We start from the raw sequence: 26,289 nt of genomic DNA on the forward strand, positions 1-26,289 counted from the left end.
GTGCTGGGATTGCAGGTGTGAGCTACCACGCCTGGCCAAATTCATTCTTAAAAACATTTTTTTTTTTTTTAATGAGCATGTAGTTGAGTGCCAGGCACTGTTCTAGGTGCTGAGCAACCCGAAGAGAAGATGACTCTCTTCTTCTTGCCCCCTCCTAGCAAGAAAAGGCTCTTGCCCCCTCCTAGCTGAGGTTCTAGAGTGAGCTATCTGCATTCAAATTGATGCCCATTAAATAAAATTAAGAATTGAGTCTCTTGGTCATACCGGTCACATTGTAAGTATGCAAGTAGCTACACATGGCTAGTGACTTGTTTTGGACAGCACAGATTTAGAACATCTCCATCGTCTCAGGAAGTTCTGTTGGGCAGCCCCGTTTCAGAGGGAGGAGCGACAGGCTACAAGAACTGACAGGTCAGCCCGCGCTTGGCTTCTCAGGAGAACTGAGGCATCTATTGTGGGCGGCACGCCTGTCTTCCCAGCCATCTGGGGTCCCAGCTTGTTGACAGTTTCCTTCCCATGGTGTGCGATGGCCCAGTGTGACCATGAAAGCTGGCTGCTGCTCATGGGGCAGCAGGGGGTGTCTCACCCCATTCTTGCAAAGTCTCTACCAAAACTGCGGTGAGCAGCAGAAAGTGGTCAGCTTGGAAACAAGGATTTCCAAGGCTCCTTCTGCTTTGAGGTGATCAGGAGTGTAATGCCTGCCTGGAGACTCTTTGGGGACACCAAGCACAGCAACTCTTCCCCTACATACCGTTTGTGAACCAGCCTCTGAGAAAGCTGCCTGCGGGTGGCTGGTGGAAGAGGCCGCCCAGCTTATTCTGGTTCCATACTCCATCATCTACTGACGTAGGTGCCTGGTGGAGCATCACTTACCAAGAAGAAAAATGTCTGTGTGCAGAATTCTTTAAAACTGGGGTTTGGAAGATCATGAGCATACTTTTTTTTTTTCCTTAACATGCATTCCACATCACAATGATGTGGTCAGGAGGGGATGCAGAAAAGGCATTGTGGGTCTCTGACAGTGGAAACAGCGAGGCGTTTAGACCAAGAGTGTGAAGGACTTTTTCTGAATTCCATGTTGTCTTCTCTGTCTTTTCATTCCTCTCTCACCTTTTTAATTCTGCTACTTTCTCTGAACACTCGGCCCTCTGAACCCCACCTGCAGGAATTAATGAGTAGATCTTTCCCTTATAACCCCCTTTCCAGTTCTCTGTGTGATTAAATGCTTTCCTGATGTGGCAAAATACATTTCAAGAAATACAGCAAGTCTTTTGGGCTGCAAAAAGACTGGTTCTCATTACTTAGCAGTCTTCATATGTGTGCATAGCTCTTGGATGTTGGAAAAGCTATCCTGTGTTCGCGTGGAGAACCTGATTGCTCAGGTTTTCTAATGTAATCAGCATTTCCCTGTGGAGCTGTGTCTCTTGCCCGCCTCTGTAACTGACAGCTCTCTTCTTAACGCTTACTATGTAAGAAGGTCTTAAAGTTTATGTAGAGCCTCCAGCAAATCAGGGAGGAGAGAGGGGCATCTGTTGAACTATAAGGTGGTGAACACATGGCCAGGCGCGGTGGCTCACACCTATAATCCCAGCACTTTGGGAGGCTGAGGCAGGCAGATTACTTGAGGCCAGGAGTTTGAGACCAGCCTGGCCGACACGGCCAAACTCCGTCTCTACTAAAAATACAAAAATTAGCTGGGCCTGGTGGCTTGCACCTGTAATTCCAGCTACTCAGGAGGCTGAGGCACGAGAATCGCTTGAACCTAGGAGGCGGAGGTTGTGGTGAGCCAAGATCACGCCACTGCACTCCAGCCTGGGCGACAGAGCGAGACTCTGTCTTAAAAAAAAAAAAAAAAGAAAGAAAAAAAAATAGATGGTGAGCACAAAACTGAGAAAGCGGGTAAGAAAGAACTAGCATTTGTTGAACACTGACAGTCTGGCAAGCTCTGGGCTGGGCACTTGATCTGCTTGTCTCATTTCTCGTGACAACCCTGTGTGCGGAGCAAGTAGCAGCCGCATTTTACGCAGGAGAAAAGTGAGGCTCAGGGAGTTGGGACACTTGCTGAGCATTCACAGCCAGTGAGAGGTGGAGCACGGGCGTGTGCCCCAGTCTGCCTGCATCAGAGCCCTTGTTCTCCAAACCTCCAGAAAGCCCTGTTTGTTGCCAGGACCCAGAAAAATCTTTGCTGGAGTTAGCGGCTTTGCCTCCGAGATTTCAGATAGCCAGGGCTCAGGCTCCCTGCTCGCTGGCCGTGTCTTCGTGGAACGATTCATGGTATATACTTTTCTTTCCTTCCCTCCAGGTCACCATGGAGTAACAAGTATGACCCTCCCTTGGAGGATGGGGCCATGCCGTCGGCTCGGCTGAGAAAGCTGGAGGTGGAAGCCAACAATGCCTTTGACCAGTATCGAGACCTGTGAGTCATTTTCTCCTGTTGCACTTTAGCGCTTGTGAGTTTTGAGAGGTAAATCCTAAGTGGCAGTGTTCTATCTGGAATCTGTTACCTGGCCAAGCATTCTCCCTTGAATCTGTTACCCGGCCAAGCATTCTCCCTTGAATCTGTTACCCGGCCAAGCATTCTCCCTTGAATCTGTTACCCGGCCAAGCATTCTCCCTTGAATCTGTTACCTGGCTCACCTAACTAAAATTGGGAGCCTCCCATAGCAGGATGCAGGGCACTCGTTTGGTGGTTGGGTTGGTTATGAGATGACTCGGTCATAGAATGCTACCAGACTTCACTATGTGCTGTTCCCCTGCATCGTGATTCATAATAACAGCAGGTGCCACTGGTACAGTGCCTACTCTGTATAAGAAACAGTGCCAGGTATTTCTACATAGCATCTCAAATCCTCACAAACATAGCTAGTTTAGTCCTCGTTTCTCAGATTAAGAAATTAAGACACAGATTAAAGTATTTGTCCACAGCAAGGGGTAGAGCCAGGAATTAAAGTCAGACCTGTTTATCTCCAAAGGCCCCTATGGATTTTTTTGCCATACCACACACTCAGTTCTGACCTGGAGCTCAGGGGCCTCTGCCTCCAGCTGCTCCCAGGCCAAGATGAGTGCAGTCCTTACAGAGCAGGAGCAGAGCAGCAAACATCTTCCTGAATCCTGAGTTGTTTGTGGCCTCAGCACCTGCCTTAAAAAGCGTTTTGCTAGATCTGTTGAGATTTCTTCCTGCTCCGTCTAATCCTGCCTCTCAGCACCACAGCACCAACATGTCACTTAATTGTTCAGGCTTACAAGGAAGGGCTCCAGAGAAAGTTAGCCATAATCGACAGAATCTCATTTATAATTAAGCTCTATACTGAAAATACAGCAAAACTGTAAAATAGGCAATACTAATTCAAGTTGGCAGACTTTTTTCTGTCAAGAACCAGATCCTAAACGTTTTAGGCTTTGCAGGCCACATAAGGTCTCTGTTGCTGCTTCTTGGTTTGTTTTCTGTTGAACCTTTAAAATGTAAAATTCACCTCTTGAGCTTTGAGGTGGGTGGGGCTTGGCCCCCAGTCTGTAGTTCTATTATGTACGAATATTTTATATACATTATCTTTACTTCTTAACAAGAACCTCTGGGGAAGATGGTTTTGTTCCTCCTTTTACAAATGAGACCAAGGTTCCAAGAGGTTAAATGACTCACACAAGACCGCAGGACATGGAGGTGAAAAGCTAGGATTTGAACCCATATTCATCTGAAATTCCCACAAATTGTTGATTTTCACAGTTAAAATAGGCTTTAGTCTTTTAAAGGTTCTTACATCTAGAACTTTGTCCTATTGTAGAATAGCTCCTTCCCCAGTGATACTGAAAAGCTGACTCATTGCTCTATGGTAGTTTACTTGTAATTGTTTTTTACTATCTTCTTTTACCTGCCCATTTGGTAAGAGGCCAATCCAGCTATTAAACAAGAATGCCCAAGTAGAATCGGTTTAATATTAAAGTGATAATACTGGTAATAAAATAACGATGGTGATGATAACAGTTACCAGTGGCCATGCAAGTGGGCCTCCAGGTGTTCTCAGTCTCATTCGGTCTTCACAAGAACCCATGAGAGAGGGTTATCCCCCTCTTACAAACGAGCTGACAGATCAGAAAGGTGATATAACTTACCCAGGTTCACAGAGCTAGTTAGTGGTGGAACTGGGATATCAAACCATCCTTATCCAGCTCCAGAGTCCAACATCAATTTATTTACTCAGCAGACATTTGAGTGCCTCCCATGAGCCGGGTGCTCGCTGAGTACCAGGGATGCACCTCGTACGTGGCAGATGAGGCCCCTGCCCTCACCACACTCCACTGTGGAAAAACAAACAGTGGACAAGTGAACAAGTCATTGCTGCTGGTGATAACAGGGAGCAGCTGACTTGTTATGTAGAGCGGCCCATGAGGCCTCTTGAGGAGACACTTGACTGAGGTCTGACATTGAGGAAGCCAGCCAGGCAGGGGGGCTGGTTGTGCCAGGGTCTCTGAGGCAGGGGCAAACTCACCTGTCTAAGGCCCTGAGACTGGTGCCCCTTAACGTGCACACACAGCTGTCAACCAGCAAATGCACACCCTCAGCCTCTTTTAAATTGGAAGTCAATTTGAAAGAGATTTGGGCAAAATTGGCCCCTTTTATATGTAAGCTTCTTGGGAGCCATCTCAGGATACTCCAGGAATACAGCCTGCCCTTTCAGCTAAGTTTGAAGGTGGAAGTGGAAAGTTCCCCCTTGAAAGTGTTTGCTAGATTTTCCGCCAGCTTGGGAGCTAACGTGCCATGCGTGCCATCCCCTAAGCCTGAGGAAGTTGCCTGGCCTCACCCCTTCTGTTCTATGAGGAGGCTGTACTCTGGCTTATTACTGGGCTGCATGTTGAGATATGGAGGTGAGGGGATTCTGATTCTTTATGAGACTTAAGTGTTCATGTTGTTACTCCCTTAATAAAGTGAATCAGATGTGTTGCCTTACTTCGCCATTTAGGGCCAGCCTTGGGGAAGAGCCCAGTTTCATCTTGGACTTCTGCTTCCCTTGTTCTCCCTTCCCATCTCATCGTTCACATATGTAATGATTACATGGTGTATGGTTCTGCAGGGGCTTTTTTGGCCTGTTATCATGAGAATTTCCCTACTATCATTAAAACTCTTCAGAATAATCACTGAATCCTTACAGTGACTATAGGACAAGTGGGAGTTATTCCATTTGGCAGCTGATGAAGCTGAGGCTCAGATAAGTACTCAAGCTGGTTAACACAGCTAGAAAACCACAGGAGCCGGGAGTCATAGCTAAGGCCTCACTCTTCACGCTGCCTCTGGTGAAGCCTTTCCCTTCCTTGGGAAATGTGTATTTGTAAGGTGGCTTTTGATTTCTGTGTGCCTTTGACTTGCCTACACACTCCTCTCTGAAGGTAAACTGACTCGGGGGAGTTGAAAGAGGGGTGACAAGACAGCATCCTGCCCCCAGTTGGGGGTTGAACTGGATAACCCAGACCCCGAGGGTCTGCAACAGTGTGTAGTGGGATCCAGGCTGGTGCCGTTCTGTTCCCAGCACCTCAGGAGGAAGGAGGAGAGTGGCCCCGCAGGAGAGGCAGGAGGCCCTTCCTTACCTTGCATGTGCAGGGGCAGTGGGGCCAGGCTCTTCCTGGGTGACGGACCGCAGACCACCAAAGGGACAGCAGTTGGAGCTGCCATCCGGGATACCAGAGGCATGAATTTTGACTCACCCAGTGCCATCGGAGTGTGCTGAAGAGCTCTCTCTCCTGGGACCACATGCGAGGAGCGTTTTCCCAGCTGAACCACATGTGACGAACCAACCCATTTATAGTCTAAAAATTATGAGAACGAGTCTCTTTTTTTTCTTTTTTAAAAACATCTTGGTACATTGTGGTACGTTGCTCATCTCCAGAAGTTCCCATTCCCAGAGTGCCCCGCGAGGCTGTTGGTGGCCACATAAGTGACCACAGCAGGCCCTGGAATGCAAGATCTTTTCCCCATGGCTTTGGAGCAGAGGGGAGTCAGCTGGGTGGCCTTGTCTCCTGAGGGGCATTGGCCAGGGTCACACTCGGTTTTCTAGGGACCAGGCTGTTCCATGGGGTGGAGAGGCAGTAGGCCATCCCTTTCTCTTCATCTTTTATCTAGCCCTTCCCCATACAAACACTTTCTCACAGAAAGACTTGTTTGTTGTCCCCTGAGCAAGGCCACAGCTCTCCCACCTGTCTTCTGTTCAGGTTGGCAGATGGGTTCAGGCAAGGGTCATTCTGAGAGGAGACCTCCACCCAATGCTCCCGTCTGCTGGCTTGGTCACCCTGAGCTGCTGCCTGAGGGGCCAGGAAAGTGGCTGGTGTCCCTGGCCCGTGAGAGATGGCCGGAGCCTCAGCCAGACCCACCCTGCCAGGAGAAAAGGGGAGTGGCTGGAGAAGCCACCCCTTGAGAGCAGGCTGGGCTCGCCCTTGTGCCCAGGAGGGCTGCACAGGTGCAGCTGCCACTTTCAGGCCACACACTTCAAGCTAGAGCTTGGCCTGCGCCCCTGGTGGTTGGGGGTTGGAAGAGCAGACTGTGTTGACAGGGTCTTTAATTCACAACGATTCCAGGTGCTTCTGAATTGTTGGATCCTGATGAATCGCAATCAGGACTATGTTTGGCTTGAGCTCCAGCCTCATGACCACCAACCCCATTGAATGACTGAGAGCTGCCAGGCTCCTGCCATGTTGGAGCTCAGAATCCTCCCGTGGGGACACCGTGCTGCAGCCAGCCTCCAGGGAGCCACTTGTTTTATGGCCTAAAAAGTCTCTTTATGCTGGGAAGGTCACACTGGACTTTGCTCACACAGAGATTTGACCCAAGAAAAGGAATAAAGAGGCCTTGGATACCCTGTCTTGCCCCTGTTCCTGCCCCCGCCGTACCCTGCTGGCTCATGCCAGAAGACTGGACTTGCTGTCTGTGGGCATGTTTGTTGTCGGCTGACGTAGCACCCACAGGCACTGGCCGTGTGTGTGCCACAGTCAGGAACGAGGTGCCTGCCCCCCACCCATTAACCCATTAGCTTTGTCCTTACTCCTTGAGGCCCTGCTTGAAAAGATTAATGGTGCTTTGGGAGGCTGAGGCAGGAGGATTGCTTGAGGCCGGGAGTTCGAGACCAGCCTGGGTGACATAGCAAGACCCTGTACCTCCAAAAAATAAAATATAAACATTAGTCAGGCATAGAGGCACACACACACATAGGCCTAGCTACTCAGCTGAGGTAGGAGGATTGCTTGAGCCCAGGAGTTCAAGGTTACAGTGAGCTATAGTCATGCCATCATACACCCAGCCTGGGTGACAGAGTGAGTCCTTGTCTCTGGAAAAAAAAAAAAAAGAAAACTAAAAAATAAAAAATATGTGAAAGGAGACATTGGTAAAGAGATAGGCTTGAGGGTCCAGAGACCTAGAGCATGATCCAGGCAGCCCACGGGCCACACCAGCCTCCTCAGATAGCAGAACTTACCGTCTCCCCAGAGGCTCCCTCTGCCACCGGAGAGAAAAATCTTCTTCACTGGATCCTGAGGGAAAGACGTAGATTCTGTCTTCAGGCTCTGGGCTTTGATCCCTGGCTCTGTAAAGGCTCTGACTTTGTAGGAAGTTGGATTTAATCATAAGCACATGGAATCAATGTCAGAATGATGGAGCTGGGCCAGGGGACGGGTTGACCAGCAGGCCTTTCTGGCTTGTAACTCCTTGGAGATGTGGCAGCCCCTCTCCCCTGTGGATTGAAAGGGCTAGCAGTTGGGAGCGTGACTCCTTAAGGTGGGCAAAAGGCGAGTAGGGGTGCAGGGGGCTGAGCCGTGTGTCCTCACAGCTCCCTCTGAAGTCCACTAGCTCCTGGCTTGCCCTGCCTCTGCTGGGTCCCTGCGGCATTCTCACGTCCAGGTCCGATCCATGCTGATGATTCCCTTCTCTGCCATCCTCAGGGGCAGAAAGAGATCATAGTAGTACTTTCCCTAGGAGAGTAACTGTCACTACCCAAACAGCCTTGTTTTTAGATGAAAAGAGCCAGTTTGCGCAAATGCTTAGGAGATGACAAGCACATTTTGCTGGTGTGCTGGGGCCAGGTGAGGGTATTATCTGCTCGCAAGTCACCGTCATTTTCATCACTTCCCCTCCCAGCCAGCCCACCCACCTGGTCCCCAACATCTAGGCTATTCTCTCTACCAAGCCCCGAGATGGTTTTCTGCCTGTAATTGATGGGCCTGGCTCATCCAGGGGATGTCACGAGAACTGAGCACTGAGGCAGAGGGGAAGACAGCCGAGCGGGCCGACTCCTGGGCAGCTGGCTCGGAGGATCATTTGACACTCTTTCTCAGCAGAGCCGACTCTGCTTTCTTAGGTCCAAGCCTAGGCTAGCTCATCAGTCACAAAACCTCATCTTTTGACCTAAGTGATCTTTCTTGGGAGAGACTTAGAAGTGGAGACTTTGCTGTAGGTCAGGCACCAGCAGCTGTCAGAGGAACATCTTGCTGGTGTAAGCGACCAGTGGGCTGCCATGAACCCCAAGATTAACACTTTGATTTTTCAGGTTCCTGGAGAAGACAGGAAACCTTCCCTGCTCGAGCTTTCACATCAAGTCTGGCCCTGGCCTGTGTCGGCCCCGGGTTCTGCCTGGGACCAGATGTTCTGACCAAAGGGCTGGCACTGCCTTCTTCCAAAGATGATTACTCCCATCTGCGCCAGACATCTCGCCCCATGCTCTGAAGTCCTTGGCTCTTGGCTTGGAGCAGATAATACCTTCAAACATGCGGTTGCAATTTATTGGCCTTATAAGTTAATTTTAGTGGGTGTGCAATTGATTGAAATCAAAGCCTAATGAAGGCCAGAGTCTGGGGAGTGGAGGAGCAGGGTGGGAGGGTATTTTGTGTCCTTCCTTGCTTCAGTTCTGAGATAATCTTCAAAAGCTTTAATTAGTTTTTCCAATCAGCCCTCCTTGTCTGGAAGAAGTTTATAGAGTGAAACAAGGCTGGCGTCCTCATGGCAGTCCCAGGGCCCAAGGGCCTCTCCAGGAGTGGAGCAGCCAGGAGCTTGGTGGATGGGCCCCACCCCCCGGCCCGGGCTCCCCAGCACCTGTCCCCTCTCTGGGCCATTTCAGAACTGCAGTTGTTCCTGCTCCTTCCTGCCATTTGATGTTTGAGGAACATTGGCCCAGGAAGGGCAGGATGTCCATGTTCACATGTGAGAAATGTTTGCACCTGATTTCCGGGGTCCTTGAAACTGCAGGTTCCCAGCCCCAGACCCCTCAGGGCACCCCTTCCTTGGGACGTGAGTGTGGAGGAACTGCAGGCGAGAGGGGGAGATTTTCCAGGGAAAGAGTGCAGAAGTGTGAGCGGGCAACTGAGGTGCTGGGGGGCTTCCCAGGCAGAAGGCACCACCACCTCCCACCAAAAGCCTCTGACCCTCACCCATGGCATCTGAGGCCCAGCCACGGAATGGAGAGGACCTTGGCTTTAAAGAGCTTTGGACTGGATTCTCTATTTGTCTTTTCTTGCTGACTGACTGTGGGCGAGTGAGTTAACCTCTCTGAGCCTCCGTTTCCTTACCCATCCTGCGGGCTGAGGCATCACTCAGTGACACACTGTGCGTCAGGCCCCTGCTGCACTCACGCCTTGCGTCCACCCAGCACCTTCCAGGCTGCTGGGTGACAGGGCTCTTTTAATTGTGCAGCAGGTATCTGTATGTGCATCTTACATTCTGTACCTGCATCTTACATTCTGTGCGTTTATGATCACAGATACGGGACCATTTGGGTGGCGGAACTGATGGGGTAGCAGGCTTCGTGATCATGCGAGAAGGCTGTAGTTTCGGGATGGGGCTCTTCCACCACCTCCCACAGCAAGGCCTCCAGGAAATCTCTGTCTCAAAAATGGAATTAATGATTCCTGCTCAATCCACATCATCAGGGTGTAGTGAGGCTGAACAGAGATGCTGGTAGTGCCCATCTGCAGTGACTGGAGAGAGAATCCTTGGGATCGGTCACCAGGTCCTTAATGAGAACCTGCCGGGGATGGTGTCATGTGCCCAGGGTCAGTGGCAAATGTGTCAGGCCCAGTCCCTCCCTCATGGGGCCCATGTTTCAACACAGGAACAAGTCAACAGATGAACACAGTACTTGCACAGTTTGATAAACGCTGCAAAGGAACGAGAGCTGGGTCCTGCGGTGGGGAAGAGCAAAGGGTGTGGATGTTAGGGAAGGCTCTGAGGAAGGAACTGTGGGTCGGTTACAGGGGGGTTGCCCTTGAGTGGAAAGAGCTAACAGAGCTGGCCTGAGACTGCTGTCCCTCGGAGGCCTGCTTGCCAGCTTGGCCCACGGCTGGCAGCTGGGAACTTGGGTTTCAGGAGGGCTCTTACCACTCCCTGATAAGAGTGACTTCTGACGTCTGAACTGTGTGCAAACAGTGTGGCCTTCCTTCTCCTTTCCTTGTGGGCATCTGAAACTTCACCGTGTGCTAGGTAGAGGGTGCTTAGTAGTACAGCCCTGGGCACTGAATCCCTGGCTTGCTTCACCAGTAGACAGTACTTCACACATGCCGTCAAGCCCATCCCTGGGGGGAGTGTATCACGTCCTGTGTGACATCATGGAGCAGGACGTTGAAAGCTGGTGCCTGGTTTCTCAGGACCCCAGCCCCAGCGCCTTCTCCCTCAGCCTCCTTTGCTCTGTTCCCTTCAATAACCCTTGGCCCCGAGGGCAACTTTGTGCCACATTCCGTGAGTCCTTGTAGCGAATTATGGAGCCTCGGGTGGTCTGGGGATCCCGGGCACAGCCCTGTACTGTGATGGGAGAGGACAAGGACAGTGCCCTGAGCAGTGGGAACCACCTGGGCCACGCCCTGAAGGGATTCCCAGTGGTTGTGGGCAGTGAGTGGAGGCCGGAACAGGACAGGGCAGTGGGGAGAGGCGCACAGGCCTGTGGGGTGCGGGCTCTGGGTGTCATTCTGGGAGCCTTGGGAAAGGTCTGGAAGGTTCCAAGGGTAGGACAGCTCTGATGTGCATCCAAAGAAGTTCCTTGGAAGTAGTGTGGAGGCTGGATTGGAGAGGCCAGGAGCAGGAAGGGCCTGACAGCTCAGCTAGAGTGGAGGGCTGCTTCCCTTGCTCTGGCTGAGTGAACTCTGCAGTTCCAGGTGCCCTGGGGGCTTTTTCCACCACTGGAAACGGCCAGGCCTGCGGACTCAGAGCCCCACTGGGAGGTGGGCAGAGTAAGGGGAGTAACGGAGAATGCTTAAGAACATCCTGGAGCTGCAGGGACGGTTTGGTTGGGGACATCCCCCTTCACTCCCTGTCCCTTCAGCGAGGTCTGTGTTCTCATTTCCTTGCCTAGAGGTAGGACCTTTCCCCAGATGTAAAGGCCTCCAGAGGGATCCTGTGACGGGCACCGCTTGCCACTCATCTTGCACTCGGGACAGCAGGGTGGAGCCAGGCCGTCTCTGGCTTCTGGCATGTCCACAGTGTAATTAGCACTTGGGTTTGAACATGTTTGTGTCTTCAGCCATGTGCGCACAGGGCCTCTGAGAACCCGCCCTGCCTGCTATGGGACACCGGCTTGCCACTGCCTAGGGCTTGTGAGAAAGTGCCAGAAGCACTTAATGGGGAAACCCAAGCCCACCTCTATTGTGTTGTTTTCACAGAGCAGAGAGAAAGGTCTGGAGAAACCTCACAGCTTTGGAGGGGTAGAGCTGAGCCTGCTTCCTGCTCTCACAGTGCGTTTCAGCTCTTTCGTGACCACTGCTCCTAGTAGGGGTGTCTGCTACAGTTATCAAGCCCCTAAAGAGTGGATCTAGACAGGCTTGCATGTTGCCCCCTGTCCTGGGGTCCCCTTTCATCTGGCATCCTAAGGCTGCAGGCCAGTGTCTGGTTGCTTGGCATGTGCAGTCTGATTTTCGTCTGCTGAAAGAAAGTTAAATGGAAAACAGGAGTGTGCAGAAAACAAGTTTGCTTATGAACATGATCCCCGCGTCAGCGTCAGGGACTCTGATGCCTCTAGAATTCTTGGGTTCCTCTAACCAGATGGCACACAGTCACTCTTTGGTTTGGGCCGTTGCACATGTTGGAGTGAAACTCTGCTGCTGGAAGCAGGGACCAGCTCCCTCCCTTGGTCAAGCTCCCCCATCCTGCCAGAGACCCTGCACTCCCCTCACTGAGATGTTTCCCAGGCTTCTGTGATGGAAAACTGCTTTGTGCAAGTATCAAGAATAGGTGCGGTGGGGCACAGTGGCTCACACCTGTAATCTCAGTGTCTGGGGGCTGAGGTGGGAGCATCACTTGAGCCCAGAAGGTGGAGGCCGCAGTGAACTATGATCCCACCACCACACTCCTGTCTGGGTGACAGAGAGAGACCCCATGTCTAATTTAAAAAAAAAAAAAAAAAAAAAAGGCATTCTTGCAGTGACCCAGCCAGCAGCCCCAGCTGCCTCACTGAGGCAGAGAACCCTCCAAAATCCCCAGTACAGGGTGCTCAGGGCATGTCCCGGATTCCTGGTCACCCAGCGGGCTCCTTTTTTAACTCTGACCTCTCCACCTTTTTTTTTTTTTTTTTTTTTTTTTTTTTTTCAAGAAAAAAAATGGAGACGGGGGCTCTCACTCTGTTGCCCAGGCTGGTCTCAAACTCCTGGCCTCAAGTGATCCTCCCATCTTGGCCTCCCAAAGTGCTGGGGATTACAGGCATGAGCCACTGCACTTGGCCTGACTTTCTCCTCTTTGGGGCAGCTGTGTGTTCAGTGGTATGGCTTCATACGTGAATCTAGCCTACTGGCTGACCCTGTTCTATCCGCCTGCACTCCATCCCACCACAGCTGGCGTGTCTCAGGATGGCCAGGCAGCCTGACATGGGGCAGAATATGGGCACTGGGGCCAGCCAAGCCTGACATCTCCTCCCAGATCCCTGCTTCTCAGCCTGTGACTTGGGCACGTTCCTTATCTCTCTGGGTTACAGTGTTCTTAACTGTAAAAAAAAGATATGCAAAGCCCCTGACACAGAATGAGTTCTCAACAATGGCAGCTTTGGATGAGAGTGATGACTTGGAAGCCCAGAAAGCCCTGACTGTTGACGGCTCATGAGGTAGCTCCATGGGGCCAGCAGTGTTTTCACAAGTAGTCCAGAGGGCAGAAGACAGTCGCAGTGGTGCCAAGTGTGGACAGTTTGGCCAGATCCCAAAACCAGATCCCAGAGCCAGATAGCCGGCCCCTGCAGCGGCACCATTGTTTCCAGAGAGGCCTTCATTATTTCTTTAAGTAAAAAAATAAAAGCCTCGTAAAAGCGAGGCTCTAAAGCGCGGCAGCCGCAGTCCAGATGTGCCTTCTAAGTGCAGCTGGCATTAAAGTCGCACATGCCTAAGCTGATTGGTATGTTGACTCGGGGGATTGTTGCACCTGTGTGTACTGGAAGGAATTTCCGCTGAATACCTGTCCCGTGTCCATGGGCGGCCTCTGGGCCGTGTTCCCTAAACCATGGTGAAAACAGCTGGTCTCAACACACAAACAAGGGTGGTTGAGTTTCAGCATCAGCTCTGGACACGGCCTGCCCAAAGCCAAGCGTTGATCTTTCTCCATTTTGTGTGGAGCCTGTGCCGGGGGTACGGAACCGCTCCCAGTAAGCGGCACTTTGTTGTTTCTGACGGACACTTCCAGGGCAGCTCACAACACGTCGAGGTTGCCTTCTCCTCCCCTCTGTTCAGAAAGTAAGAGCCTGATGAAAACCAGCAGCCACCACTTGTTGAGTGCTTGCTCTGCCAGGTGCCATGGCAAGTGCTTGCCCGTTCGTTTTTTTCTTGTGATCTTCCTTATATCTCCTCATGCTTGTTTGCCAGATGCATCTTGAGTGCAGGCTGGTACAACCAGTGTAAGGAAGAGAACCCACACTCTCCAGCCCCTCGTGTGCCGTCTGCAGCTCTCTGGACTTTGCAACATTGTGCCCACTGGGCAGCACCCACGCCCATCCATTGGACAGGGGATGCGCTCAGCTTCTTTTTGAAGCTGGCTAGATGACAGCCAGCAGAGCAAAAAGGAATGTTGGTCTACACCACGAGGAAGGGAGCCAGGTTTTAGATGCCCCTCTGAGCAGAATGGACAGTTTTCTCTTTTTCTTGAGGTGGACTTGGATTGTTCCCACCTGTGAAGACCAGGTGCCTGTTTTGTTGTAAGGATGTTAAGGATGATCAGAAAAACAAACTACTGCTGCTAGCTGGGGATTTTAGTTTCTTTTTTACCCTAGGAGGGAACAAAAAGGCATTGTTTTAGGGCCAGAACCTCAGCTGCCGGGGAATGGCTCTGCCTCTGGGTTTTATTCTCTTCCTCTTTGCCATAAAATCAGTCATGGAGCTTGGGAGTTTCTGTTTGTTTGTTGTTGTTGTTTCTTTTGAGATGGAGTCTCGCTCTTTTTGCCCAGGCTGGAGTGCAGTGGCGCCATCTCAATGCACTATAACCTCTGCCTCCCGGGTTCAAGCAATTCTCCTGTCTCAGCCTCCTGAGTAACTGGGATTACAAGCACCTGCCACCATGCCTGGCTAATTTTTGTATTTTTAGTAGAAATGGGATTCACCATGCTGGCCAGACTGGTCTCGAACTCCTGACCTCAGGTGATCTGCCGGCCTCGGCCTCCCAAAGTGCCGGGATTATAGGCATGAGCCACCGCACCCGGCCGGGAGTTTGTTTGAACTCATGCCTGTATGACCTTGTCTTTGTCATGACCAAGCACCAGTACAGCAAAAAGTGTCCCTCATGACCATTTATTTTATTTATATATATATATATTTTGAGACACGGTCTCACTATGTTGCCCAGGCTGGTCTTGAACTCCTGGAGTCAAATGATCCCCCCACCTTGGCCTCCCAAAGTGCTGGGATTATAGGCGTGAGCCACCGTGCCTGACCTAAGACCACTTATTTGTCCCAAGTCTTGCTGCTACTCCTTGGTGAGATCCCAGAAGCAGAACACACCATACATGTGACGGGAGAACATAGGGTAGGAGATCATGCCTATAATCTCGTGGAATCTTACATGTTGGAGCTGTTTGAGGGCCCAGGTTCCTAGCTTAGCACCAGACTATAGAGGAATTCTGCTTTTTTCAGTTACATCAACATTTTAAATTTTTTAGCCTGAGCTCTTCAGCCGGCATTCCAGCCAGCCCCACCTCCTGTGTTCCCTTCTACTGCCTCATCAAGGCTGTGGGCATTTCCATCTTTTCTTTTTCTTTTTCTTTTTCTTTTCTTTCTTTTTTTTTTTTGAGACGGAGTTTCACTCTTGTTACTCAGGCTGGAGTGCAATGGCATGATCTCGGCTCACCGTAACCTCTTCCTCCCGGGTTCAAGCGATACTCCTGCCTCAGCCTCCCAAGTCGCTGGGATTACAGGCATGCGCCACCACGCCCGACAAATTTTGTGTGTTTTTTTAGTAGAGACGGGGCTTCTCTATGTTGGTCAGGCTGGTCTTGAACTCCTGACCTCAGGTGATCTGCCCACCTCGGCCTCCCTAAGTGCTGGGATTACAGGCATGAGCCACCGTGCCCGGCCTGGTTTCCATCTTTATACTGACTCCAACATGAAAAAAGTGCCCAGACCAGAGCCCTCCTTCCTAGTGGACCATCAGTTTCTCCACAGAAGCCTTCACTAGGGCTGCCGGTGCTCTTTCTGGAAATCCACGCGATCTGGAACTCAGTGACATCCTCATTTGCACAGTCTCCTGCTTTCACGTATATTCCTGTGCATAAAGACTTCGGGGGAAGAGTGGCTTGGATAGAATACAGATCACAACAGATTCGGGATCCCAAAAGAGACGTTGAAATGTTGAAGCCATGTCTACGAGAGTGATCTGTAACAGATTTGAGTGGAAAGTGATATTCTTGGGTCCAGTCTACCAAGTTCTCAAGTCCAGGATGTGAGAGGTATTTTCATGGCAACACATAAGAAAAAATATTCAGCTGTACATGGTGACTTATGCCTATAATCCCAGCACTTTGGGAGGCCGAGGTGGGAAGATTACTTGAGCCCAGGAGTTCAAGACCTGCCTGAGCATAGCGAGACCCTGTCTCTACAAAAAAATTTAAAATTACCCAGGTGTGGTGGCACGCACCTGTAGTCCCAGCTACTCAGGAGGCTGAGGTGGGAGGATCACTTGAGCCCAGAACGTCGAGGCTGCAATGAGCCATGGTCATGCCATTGCACTCCAACCTGGGCAAGAGAACGAGACCCTGTCTCAAAAAGAGAAAAAAAAGAAAAAATACTCCATTTGAGATGACTGCAAGTTCAGTATGTGTAGCATGAATTAGGTGTGATTGCTAATGAAAGCTAATTTGGTCTTGAGTGCTGGAGGGAGGAGTAGCCTGTTTGCCAAGAGATGTGCTGGTCCCTGCTATGCATTGGTTAACACTTAGTTGGGGCATTGTTTTCTGTTCTTTTAAGAAGGACATGGACAAGCTGGAGTATGTTCAGAAGGATAAACAAGGTATTGAGTCATATGAGGAATTACAAGGAGGAGAAGGCCAGAAAAGAGAAATCTTGGTGTAAGCCAGTTTTAAATGTTTGAAAGGACTATGCAAGGAAAGGGCATTAAGTCCTTGTTTTTTTGTGATTCTGGAAGGCAGTAGTGAGAAGTCTTCACTCAAGTCCAGAGAGAACTGTCTCAGTTGTTCAGAACAGAAATGTTTGCCTCAGGAATGTAATGAGTTCACTGTCACTGGAGGTGTGTAAGCAGCGGTTTGACAGAGACTAAGATGTTAGGAACCTGCCCTGTGGTGCTCAGTCTGCCTCATACAGGCCCTGATGCAACCACCAAATCCTGGAATGTCAGAGCTGGGAGGACCCTCTACGCTGGCCTCTGATCCAGCTCTTTGATTTTACAAATAAGAAAAAAGTCTTTTGCACTGTGTTGGTGCCAAATATTGCCTTTCCCTTGGCTTTATTCAGTGAAGTTGACTGCAAGAGAAAGCCCTGTTCCAGCACCTATGGAGCTCACCTTAATAATGCCCCTAACTTGGCTGCTGCCTGTGCCTCGGCGTCACAGGTATCTGAGGCCAGAGGTCCAAGTCCTGTGAGTGTGGCCAGCCCACTAATAGCCAGAAGGACATGTCTCAGTGAACCCTAGAACCACAGAGTCTGTTTCTTGGCTCATGCTGGAAAGCCCTGCTCCCAGCAGGTCTGTCCTGGCCTTGGTTCTTGTGGCATGTGGCATGTACTCATTACCTGTTGGGAGCCTTTGTATTCGAGCCACGAATCCAGCTCTTCTCCCAGGAGGTGATGTGAAAGGAAGGAGTAAAGAGCAGCTTCAAAGCCCCTTCTTCCCCTCCCGTTTTCCCTGTTAGATTTGCAGCCCCGTGTTGGCCAGGCCTGGGAATTGGGTCATTCATAGTTACAGCTCAGATTCCCCGAGCACGTTTCCACCCCACGCACACCTCAGCTTCAGACACTCCATAAAGCTTTTGGAGCGGAAACATTTTCCTTTCTTTTTACTTTTGTGAATGAGGTCATTTTGAGTGTGAACTATTATGTTTTCCCTTTTTTCTCCTTCCCCCCAGAAGTCCTGTGGTTGAAAAGTTACGGACATAGAATCTATATCCGTGACTATGACATTATTCAACTGGAAGAGTGATTTTCAGGGAGAAGCGACCTAAAACTCTGAGAAGAAGAGAATTACTGACACATTAGGCTTTTAGCTGATCCACGTTTAGGGACCAAGGTGACGATAGACAAAAACCCAACCAGATGTTTAATTGTAATTGGCTGTGCTGATAAATGGCTTGAGACCAGCCTGGGCAACATAGCAAGACCCTCTCTCTACAAAAAAAAAAAAAAATTTTTTTTTAAATTAGCCATGCATGGTGGTGCATGCCTGTGGTCCCAGCTGCTTGGGAGGCTGGGGAAGGAGGATCACTTGAACCCAGGAAGTCGAGGCTGCAGTGAGCGGTGATCGCACCACCACACTCCAGCCTGGGCATCAAAGCAAGACCCTGTCTCAAAAAACAAAACAAGATGTTAATCTGTGTTAGGAAAGTCTTAAAAGGCGCCGGGACCGTTGGTAAAACTGATGGCACTCAGTTGAAAGAGTTAGCTCTTCAGTGGACGCAAGCAAACAGGTGACTCCAGCACTTTGCTCCCAGTCATTCCCAAGTTGGTCTGTCATTTCACCCCCTCCTCATCTTCCTGGAGCTTCTGAGGCCCCCCCACTTCGTGGTTCAACACTTGTCCAAGTTGACTTCTCTGCAGTCTTTGCAAGCTAGTCCCTGTGTTGTCCTGGCCACTGGGGAGCTCTGATTTGAGCATGTCATTCAGCCTCTTGACTGTGGGGATTGATTTCAGCCCTGTGCTGCCCGTGCTGTCTGGCTTTCCATTTAGGAAAGAGCCTAGGAAAAGCTCATGCATTTCTCTTTGGGCCTCCACGGGTTTTTTTTTTTCTTTCTTTTTTCTTTCTTTTTTTTATAGAGGCTGGCCTCAAACTCCTGGGCTCAAGCAGTCCTCCCACCTCGGCCTCCCAGAGTGCTAGGATTACAGGTGTGAGCCACTGCGCCTGGTCCTAGGCCTGCATGTTTAAAAGAGGTTCTTGACCAGATGCGGTGGCTCACGCCTGTAATCCCAACACTGAGTGGAGACCGAGGCCAGGAGTTACAGACCAGCCTGGGCAACATGGTGAGACCCAGTCTCTACTAAAAATACAATAATTATCCAGGCATGGTGGCAGACCCCTGGAATCCCAGCTACTTGGGAAGCTGAAGCAGGAGAATCACTTGAACCCAGAAAGTGGAGGTCGCAGTGAGCTGAGGTCATGCCACTGCACTCCAGCCTGGGTGACAGAGCGAGACTCTGTCTCAAAAAAATAAAATAAAGCACTCCAGCCTGGGCGACAGAGAGACTCTTGTCTCAAAAAAATATAATAAAAAGTTCCCCCTTCTACCTCCTTGACCAGAGACCTCACTGCAGGGACTCTCTGGGATTTTCCTCTTGAGCCCAAATCAGCTGAGCTGTGGTAGTGAGTCCTGGGCCCATTCCTCCCTCCCTGCAGAGTTGGGAGATTTTGAAATTATCAGGCATGGGCAGGGGCCAAGGCAGGGCGGATTAATTCCTCTGCAGCCTGCTCTCAGCGCTTGGCCACATTTGATCATTCACTCACATGGAAGTGCAAGGCCTGAGAGTGAGTCGCTGGCGATGGTAGAGCCACCTTATTGAAATAGCATGTTAGCATTTAAACAATATTAATACTATTTGACTCATTAAATATACAAAGGCCAGTTAAAGTGCTTCCATGTGTGTGCTGTTAGTTCTGGCGGGCGACTCCTCAGATGGCTTTATGTGGTTTCAGACAACGTTTTAGCACATTCTTAAAATACCCACAAAAGCCTTTATGTAAAAACTCATAAATGCAAACCACATAAAAATTATTTTTTCCTTGTTTCATGTCATTATGATCAAAGTACAGTAGGTAAGAAATAAATTTTCAAAAACGTGTTGTGGTCCCTCTTTAATTAATGCTTCACGCGCAGAGCAAAGCCATAAACCATGTAGCGGGGGCGCTGTCTGTGCGCCCTGCAGTCACCTCCCACCTGAAGGTGCCGGAGCGCCCCGACGGCACTCGCAGGAGAGGCTGGTGCTTCTGGGCGATTCTGAAACAGGCCTTTCTAACCACGCAGTCCTCTGCTCCCTTTGTCTCGGAATGTCAGGTTGAGACTTGTGGCTGCTCCAGTCCCTGGAGATCCCTTTTGGTGAATGGAATGCAAGTCCATTCTTGAATTATTGTAGTGTTTGAGCTGTACCTGCAGAGGCCAGGTCTCAGCACGTCCGACTCACCTCAGTTGGAACACCCCGATTCAGAGAGGGAACAGATTCAAAGTGAGAGACTGACCACGCTGCCTCTAACTCTGTCGCCGTTGTTTCTTTATTAAAAGTCAGATTGATGGTAAATTAGGATACTACCCGACTGAATACTATCCTTGCTGTTAAAAATGATTATGGAGATCATGCGGTTCCATGGAAAAATGCTAATGATTCTGTGCCAAGTGTAAAAAGCCGAGTTCAGCATGGTACTCTTGCTGTGCTTACAGTTATATAAAAGTCATGCATCTGGACTGGAAGGGAATTTGGAAAAATCAGATTTATGGGATAAGTTGATTTATGGCATTGTGGGCTAATTTTCAGATTTCCTTTTTTAAAAAACAATAATGTTCCTGCAGTAAGTTTTAAAATTGTGGGTAAAAGAATAGTAACCCCACAAGGAGTGACAATTGAGCTTGCATTTTTACCTCCCCTGGCTCCAGCATTTGAAACTTTAGACCTGGTCACCGTGGCCCGCCAAGGAGAAGCTGCCCGTAGTGGGAGCCACGTCATGGGGTGGGACGTTGGAGTGGAAACGGCCAGTTCCACCCTATAAAACTTTAATGCGGTTGTTTTATTTTTCTGGAAGAAACGGAACGCTCAGGGATGGGACTGAGGGGAAGCAGCCGTGGGCCACCTGGTGCTTTTGGACTGGTCACCGGAGGGTGTCGACAAGGGCTGTCAGGCCATCGGGATTTCTCCTGGTTCCCCTCCAGGGCATCCTGACCTGCCTCTCCCCAGTGTCCCAGCACACAGAGGAGAGCAAGCCTTGGGCAGGCACAGCACCGCAGCTCTGCATGGATCTGTGAAGGAGCGGAAGGATGAAATGCCCCTGGGCTGCAAGCCTTCTTTCCAGAATGGCCGAAGGAAAGAAGGGATTATTGGCCCATCCTTTTTGCCAGCAAAGTGGGGTTTTTTTGTTTGTTTTTCTTCCCCCTCTTTTGATGTGGGGCTGCTCTCCCTGTAAGCCGACTGAAAGGGAAAACCGTGTGCTAGAACCAAGCCATCTGTTGCCAACAGGAAGGGTATTAGCAGGTCTGTTATGAGTTGCTCTTCCGTCGGTAGTATTGATGTGCCTCGTAAGTTAACTTGCAAGAATCCAGGAGAACAAGCCAGAAAGGCTCACGGAGCCCATGCTGCCAGTCATCTGAGCCCTGCTAACCCTCAGGTCCAGCAGGGGCAGTCCATCCCTCTCCAGGTGTTCCGGGAACATTGCAGAATGGCCTGATCTCTCCAACTCTGTGTGGGCCCGGTCCAGACCAGCAGGGCCCTATGGAGGCAGATAGGGTCTTGGGCCCTGGACCAAAACACTCATCTGCTTACCTCGCCTCGCCCCAAGAATGGGGACTTTGGAGCAGACTGGAATAAAGGAAATGATCTTCTGGAGTGGGATCTCTGAGTGCCAGTGTTGGCCGGTTTCCTGGACATCACCTCTGCCAGCAGTGAGCTCTGGGCCCCACAGGTGTGTCTGTTCATCCAGTGGTCCTTTTCCTCTTGTAGGAAGGGATGCCTGTGCTGCACCTGGCCAGAGCCAGACCCTTCCCCACCCTGTGCAGTTTAACCAGCGATGGGCTCAGCATCTGACACCTGACACCTCCATCCGACAGGTGTTCCCTGAGTGACACTTGTGTTAGCCAGACAGCCCTGCCCTCATCTGCCCTCCTGCAGACTTACCCGTGGACACACCATGGTGTACTCGGTTTGAGAGCTTAATCATAGTGGGTAGTGCCGGAGAGGGGAATGGGACAGGATGTGGTCCTGCCGCAGGGGCTGGCCGCAGCCTGCCTGAGGGAGCCCTGGGCAGGGGGCCAAGGGTAGCCCACCTGAGTATCGGCCCCCTGGATGCTCCGCAGATCTGCGGGTTGGAGTGAGGGCAGACCAGCCAGGGCACCCTCATTCTCCTGGGAGGATGCCTTGCTTCCTTGGTCTGGTGGTCTCTTAGTTACATTACACTCTGGTGTATTCGTGTACTGATTTTTCACAAAAGCTTTTTAGTTTGGAATGGTATGACTTACTGTAAAATTGCAAAAAAAAAAAAAAAAAAGAGTACAGAGTATTCTTGTATACCCATCACCCACATTCTGTAAATGTGTATTTTTTGTTATATAATAGCTTTGGTGAGACATAATCTACAGATACATGTTAATTTCTAGTACTTAATTTTACATTAACCGTTTGGCAGGTGTCTACTTTTCCTAATTGTTTTTGTCTCTCAACAGCCGTAGAAAGTAGATTAAGTCCCTGAGGCCCATATTCACACCGCTGGTCCCTTAGTAAATAGTTGTTGGACGCATGCATGCCTGAGCATAACTCATAGCTGGGCGTGCTAGAGCTGTCATTGGGTCTGTCTGACTCCCAAGCCTGTACCCACCCAGTGTACTCTGCGGCCCACCTTCCCAGCCGTCCGGGGCTGAGGGCAGGGTGCTCCCAGAATGCGCCTGCCGCACCGTGGCTTTGGGGCTTAATAGGTGTCAGAGAGGCCCCAGACTTTCTGATAAAGATGTGCTCACCACGAGAGATGAGATTGCTCACAGTTTCGTTGGTTATCAACAGAGATGAGATTTCTCTCTTTGGGGCTTAATTGGGGTCGGAGAGGCTACAGACTTTCGCCACAAGAAATGAGATTTCGCATAGTTTTTGTTGGTTATCAACAGCATTTGCGGTTCCCATCAGCTGACTCCACCCCTCACCTCTGCTCACGGCAGTCCCAGTGAGCCACAGTAGTTGACCTGGGTCTGTTGGGTTTGGGATCCCAGACTGATTCCCATTTCTCATCTAACCTTTTCGTTCCCTCTTCCATTTGGTCGTAATTAGAAATCCCTCTTCCATTTGATTATAATTAGAAATGTTTCTGGGCCAGGCGCAGTGGCTCATGCCTGTAATCCCAGCACTTTGGGAGGCCGAGGCGGGTGGATCACTTGAGGTCAGGGTTTTGAGACCAGCCTGGCCAACATGGCAAAACCCCATCTCTACTAAAAATACAGAAATTAGCCAGGTGCAGTGGTGCACACCTGTAATCCCAGCTACTCAGGAGGTTGAGGCAGGAGAATCGTTTGAACCTGGGAGGCAGAGGTTGCAGTGAGCCGAGATGGTGCCACTGCACTCCAGCCTGGGAGATGGTGAGACTTCATCTCAAAAACAGAAAAAAAGAAAAGATGTTTTTGCATTGAGTCGGATTTGAGGAGGAAGCACTGTCTCAAGCTGAGCCCTTCATTTCCGGCTAGCGCTTTGTAGGAGGTTGCTCCGAAAGACCAACTGGAGCCCTGGTCTGCCAGGCTCAGGAGGGATCAGGGTATAGGGAGTTTGTTGCTGTATTTTCTCATCTGCCCTGTAAAATATCCCAAAAGACAGAAATATCGAACCACCGTGGTGACTCCAGTAGTCATGGCCTGCATGGATTGTCACTGGATGTCAGTCGTGCTGCGTTCTTTATCTGGGAGGAGTGTGACGCCCAGAGGGGTTCAGTAAGCCAAAGACCACAAAGCTAGAGGAGGTGGCAGAGCCCAAACTCAAATTCATCTTTATGACGCCTAAACCTACTACACCCCCAGGAATGCTGCACCCCCTCCCCCAGCCACAGACGATCAGAACACACCCAAGGATCGGCTCCCATAACTGTCGCAGGGAGGGCCCTGAATCCCAGAATCTTTGCTGAGCAGTAGCCTGGGACCCAGGCTGATGATCTGTCCTTTAGCATCTAACAGGCACGTTGGCCTGTTTCCTGCAGGTATTTTGAAGGCGGCGTCTCATCTGTCTACCTCTGGGATCTGGATCATGGCTTTGCTGGAGTGATCCTCATAAAGAAGGCTGGAGATGGATCAAAGAAGATCAAAGGCTGCTGGGATTCCATCCACGTGGTAGAAGTGCAGGTACTGCCTCCCAGCAGCTGGTGGCCCGGGCCACTAAGTACAGATGGCACACCAGCCAGTGCCGCGCTGCTCTCTAACAGATGCAGTAGGGGGATGCTGTGATCTCTGAACCCCTAATTCTGAGAAATGCCTCAAAGCCATTTGGATAAAGATAAGTCAAGATTGCAGTAGTCATTGATGATTAAGTTCCCAGAAGAAATACATAATTACAAATGTCCCTTTAAAAACCAGTTGAGATTTTATAAGAAAGATAATATTGTGAGGCCAGGTACGGTGGCTCGGGCCTGTAATCCCAGCAGTTTGGGAGGCTGAGGTGGGCAGATCACCGGAGGTCAGGAGTTCAAGACCAGCCTGGCCAATATGGCGAAACCGCATCTCTACCAAAAACACAAAAAACATTAGCCAGGCGTGGTGGTGGGCGCCCATAATCCCAGCTACTTGGGAGGCTGAGGCAGGAGAATCGCTTGAACCTGGGAGGTGGAGGCTGCAGTGACTTGAGATCGCACCACTGCACTCCAGCCTGGGTGACAGAGCGAGACTTTGTCTCCAATTTAAAAAAAAAAAGGTAATATTGTGATAATGACCTAGGAAGGGAGATGTTAGGATGACCCTGAATTCAAGGGGCCACTTCAGGCTCTCCCTCAGCTCAACAGATCTCTGTCTTGTCCTTCCAGGAGAAATCCAGCGGTCGCACCGCCCATTACAAGTTGACCTCCACGGTGATGCTGTGGCTGCAGACCAACAAATCTGGCTCTGGCACCATGAACCTCGGAGGCAGCCTTACCAGACAGGTAGAGTTACCCGCTCATAGCCACTTGCCAGTGCCCACAGGTGCTGGCCTCAGTGCTGACCTGCAGAGATGAGTGAGCAGGTGCCCCATTTAGGGTAAGCATGTTCAGCCAGCTATAAATCCACCATCTAAGTAGGGCTTTGCATTTTCAAATAAAAGCTCTCTGGGCCTGCAAGGTTGCTCACAGCTGCTGGCACTCTGCTGGCCTCCTGCTGAGGGAGGCCAGGCGCTGGCCGTGGCTCCTCCTTACCCCTCAGGGCCCCGCACATCCCCATGCTTCAGCTCATGTTTTGCTGTGAGAAGTGGTGCTTGGCCCTGTTTGCCGTCTCTGTGGCCATGCCCAGCCCATCAGTCAGGCCAGCTCTCTGGGAGCAGCTTACCTGAGCTCAGAGTGTCTGCACCTTGCTGCCCTCAGCGTAGTCCAAGGACCAGCATCAGCATCACCAAAGAGCTTGGCAGAAAGGCAGAAATATCAGGTCCCACCCAGACCTAGCATATCAGGATCTCTATTTTCACAAAATTGCCCAGGTAATGTGTGCACATTGAAATTTCAGAAGTGCCCTACTGGATACCTCTCTCTTATCCATCTTTTGTTTGTGTATCACTAGCAACCCTTCTCCACGACGTTGTTCCTAGGTTCTGTCTAAGGCAAACTTGGACTTGGACTGGAAGGTACTGCCTCCCCTGAGCAAACTTGTCTGCCTTTCTACCTTAGATGCTCCCATAAGCATCTGGGTGGGTTTAAGAACCTTGTATAAAGGTCCATGTTCCGGACCCTTTACATTCCCATCCCAAGAGAAGGCCTTAATCTTGTGCTAGTGCAGTGCCACAAGATGCTTGGCGTAAAGGGGGAAGAGAAAGCATAGACCAAGCACAACTGGGTTTCACAAGGACCCCTCTTTGCCTTCGGAGAAGTCGGTATTGGCAGAAACGGCACAGCCTTGAGAGCCTCAGCGGGGCGCCACTTTCTGCAAGGATGCCCTTCCGTTCTCGGTTCCAGCAGTCCCTGACTGTCCACTGTGAGAATTCCTTTTAACATCAGAGATCTGTTTCGGTAAGATAATTATGCTCTCAATAGCTGTGGATAGAAAAAATATGACCGAAAGGATCGATGCAGTAAAATTTTTTTTTTTTTTTTTTTTTTTTGAGACAGAGTCTCGCTCTGTCACCCAAGCTGGAGTACAGTGGTGTGATCTCGGTTCACTGCAATCTCTGCCTCCCGGGTTCAAGCGATTCTCCTGCCTCAGCCTCCCGAGTAGCTGGGATTACAGGCATGCACCACCACGCCCAGCTCATTTTTTGTATTTTTAGTAGAGATGGGATTTCACCATGTTGGCCAGGCTGGTCTCGAACTCCTGACCTCAAGTGATCCGCCCACCTCGGTCTCCCAAAGTGTTGGGATTACAGGCATAAGCCACCACACCCGGCCCAGTGTAGTAAATCTTTTAAGTGAATTTGCATTCTACTAGTTACAACAACATCTACATGCATTGAAAAAATAGTGGCGCAAGGTGAATGTCAGCCGTCATACCTGGGACCCTCCCTCCACCTATAGAAGCTCCACTGCCTCTCCTGTGTCAGAGGGGCTGGAGGCCAGAAGGGATATTGCGGTCCTCTTTTTGGCCTCTGGGCAGGGATGTCACAGTCCCATCCCAGGACTACTCACTAGTGCACACGGGGGGCACTTAGCCTTTTTGCGTGGAAGTGGACTCCTATCTTCCAGGGGCCATTGGCTAGGGAGGAACAGCCAAACCCCCAGGCAGCCAGCTCCCCTGCAGCCTGACTCTCCCACATCCTGCCACCTGGGGACTGGGTGGAAAATCCTGAATCTGTATCCAGAGA

The 26,289-nt window shown here is 50.5% G+C and overlaps 1 protein-coding gene across 5 annotated transcripts in view; it reads left to right on the top strand.

Annotated features, from left to right (window-relative positions):
- The window catches only part of CAPZB (capping actin protein of muscle Z-line subunit beta), a 146,761-nt gene that overhangs the window by 104,626 nt on the left and 15,846 nt on the right, over positions 1–26,289 (top strand). For 4 of the 5 annotated variants that reach the window (XM_003307839.6, XM_003949308.5, XM_009449700.4 and 1 more), the window contains exons 4-6: positions 2,303–2,416; positions 23,516–23,657; positions 24,332–24,448. In XM_003307839.6, coding sequence (XP_003307887.1) covers positions 2,303–2,416; positions 23,516–23,657; positions 24,332–24,448 — 373 coding nt within the window. Of the gene's footprint in view, positions 1–2,302; positions 2,417–23,515; positions 23,658–24,331; positions 25,502–26,289 lie in introns of all 5 variants that reach the window. The other variant, XR_010148013.1, reaches the window with a different exon arrangement.

Source organism: Pan troglodytes, chromosome 1 (genome assembly GCF_028858775.2).
Source record: "Pan troglodytes isolate AG18354 chromosome 1, NHGRI_mPanTro3-v2.0_pri, whole genome shotgun sequence".
NCBI lineage: Eukaryota > Metazoa > Chordata > Mammalia > Primates > Hominidae > Pan > Pan troglodytes.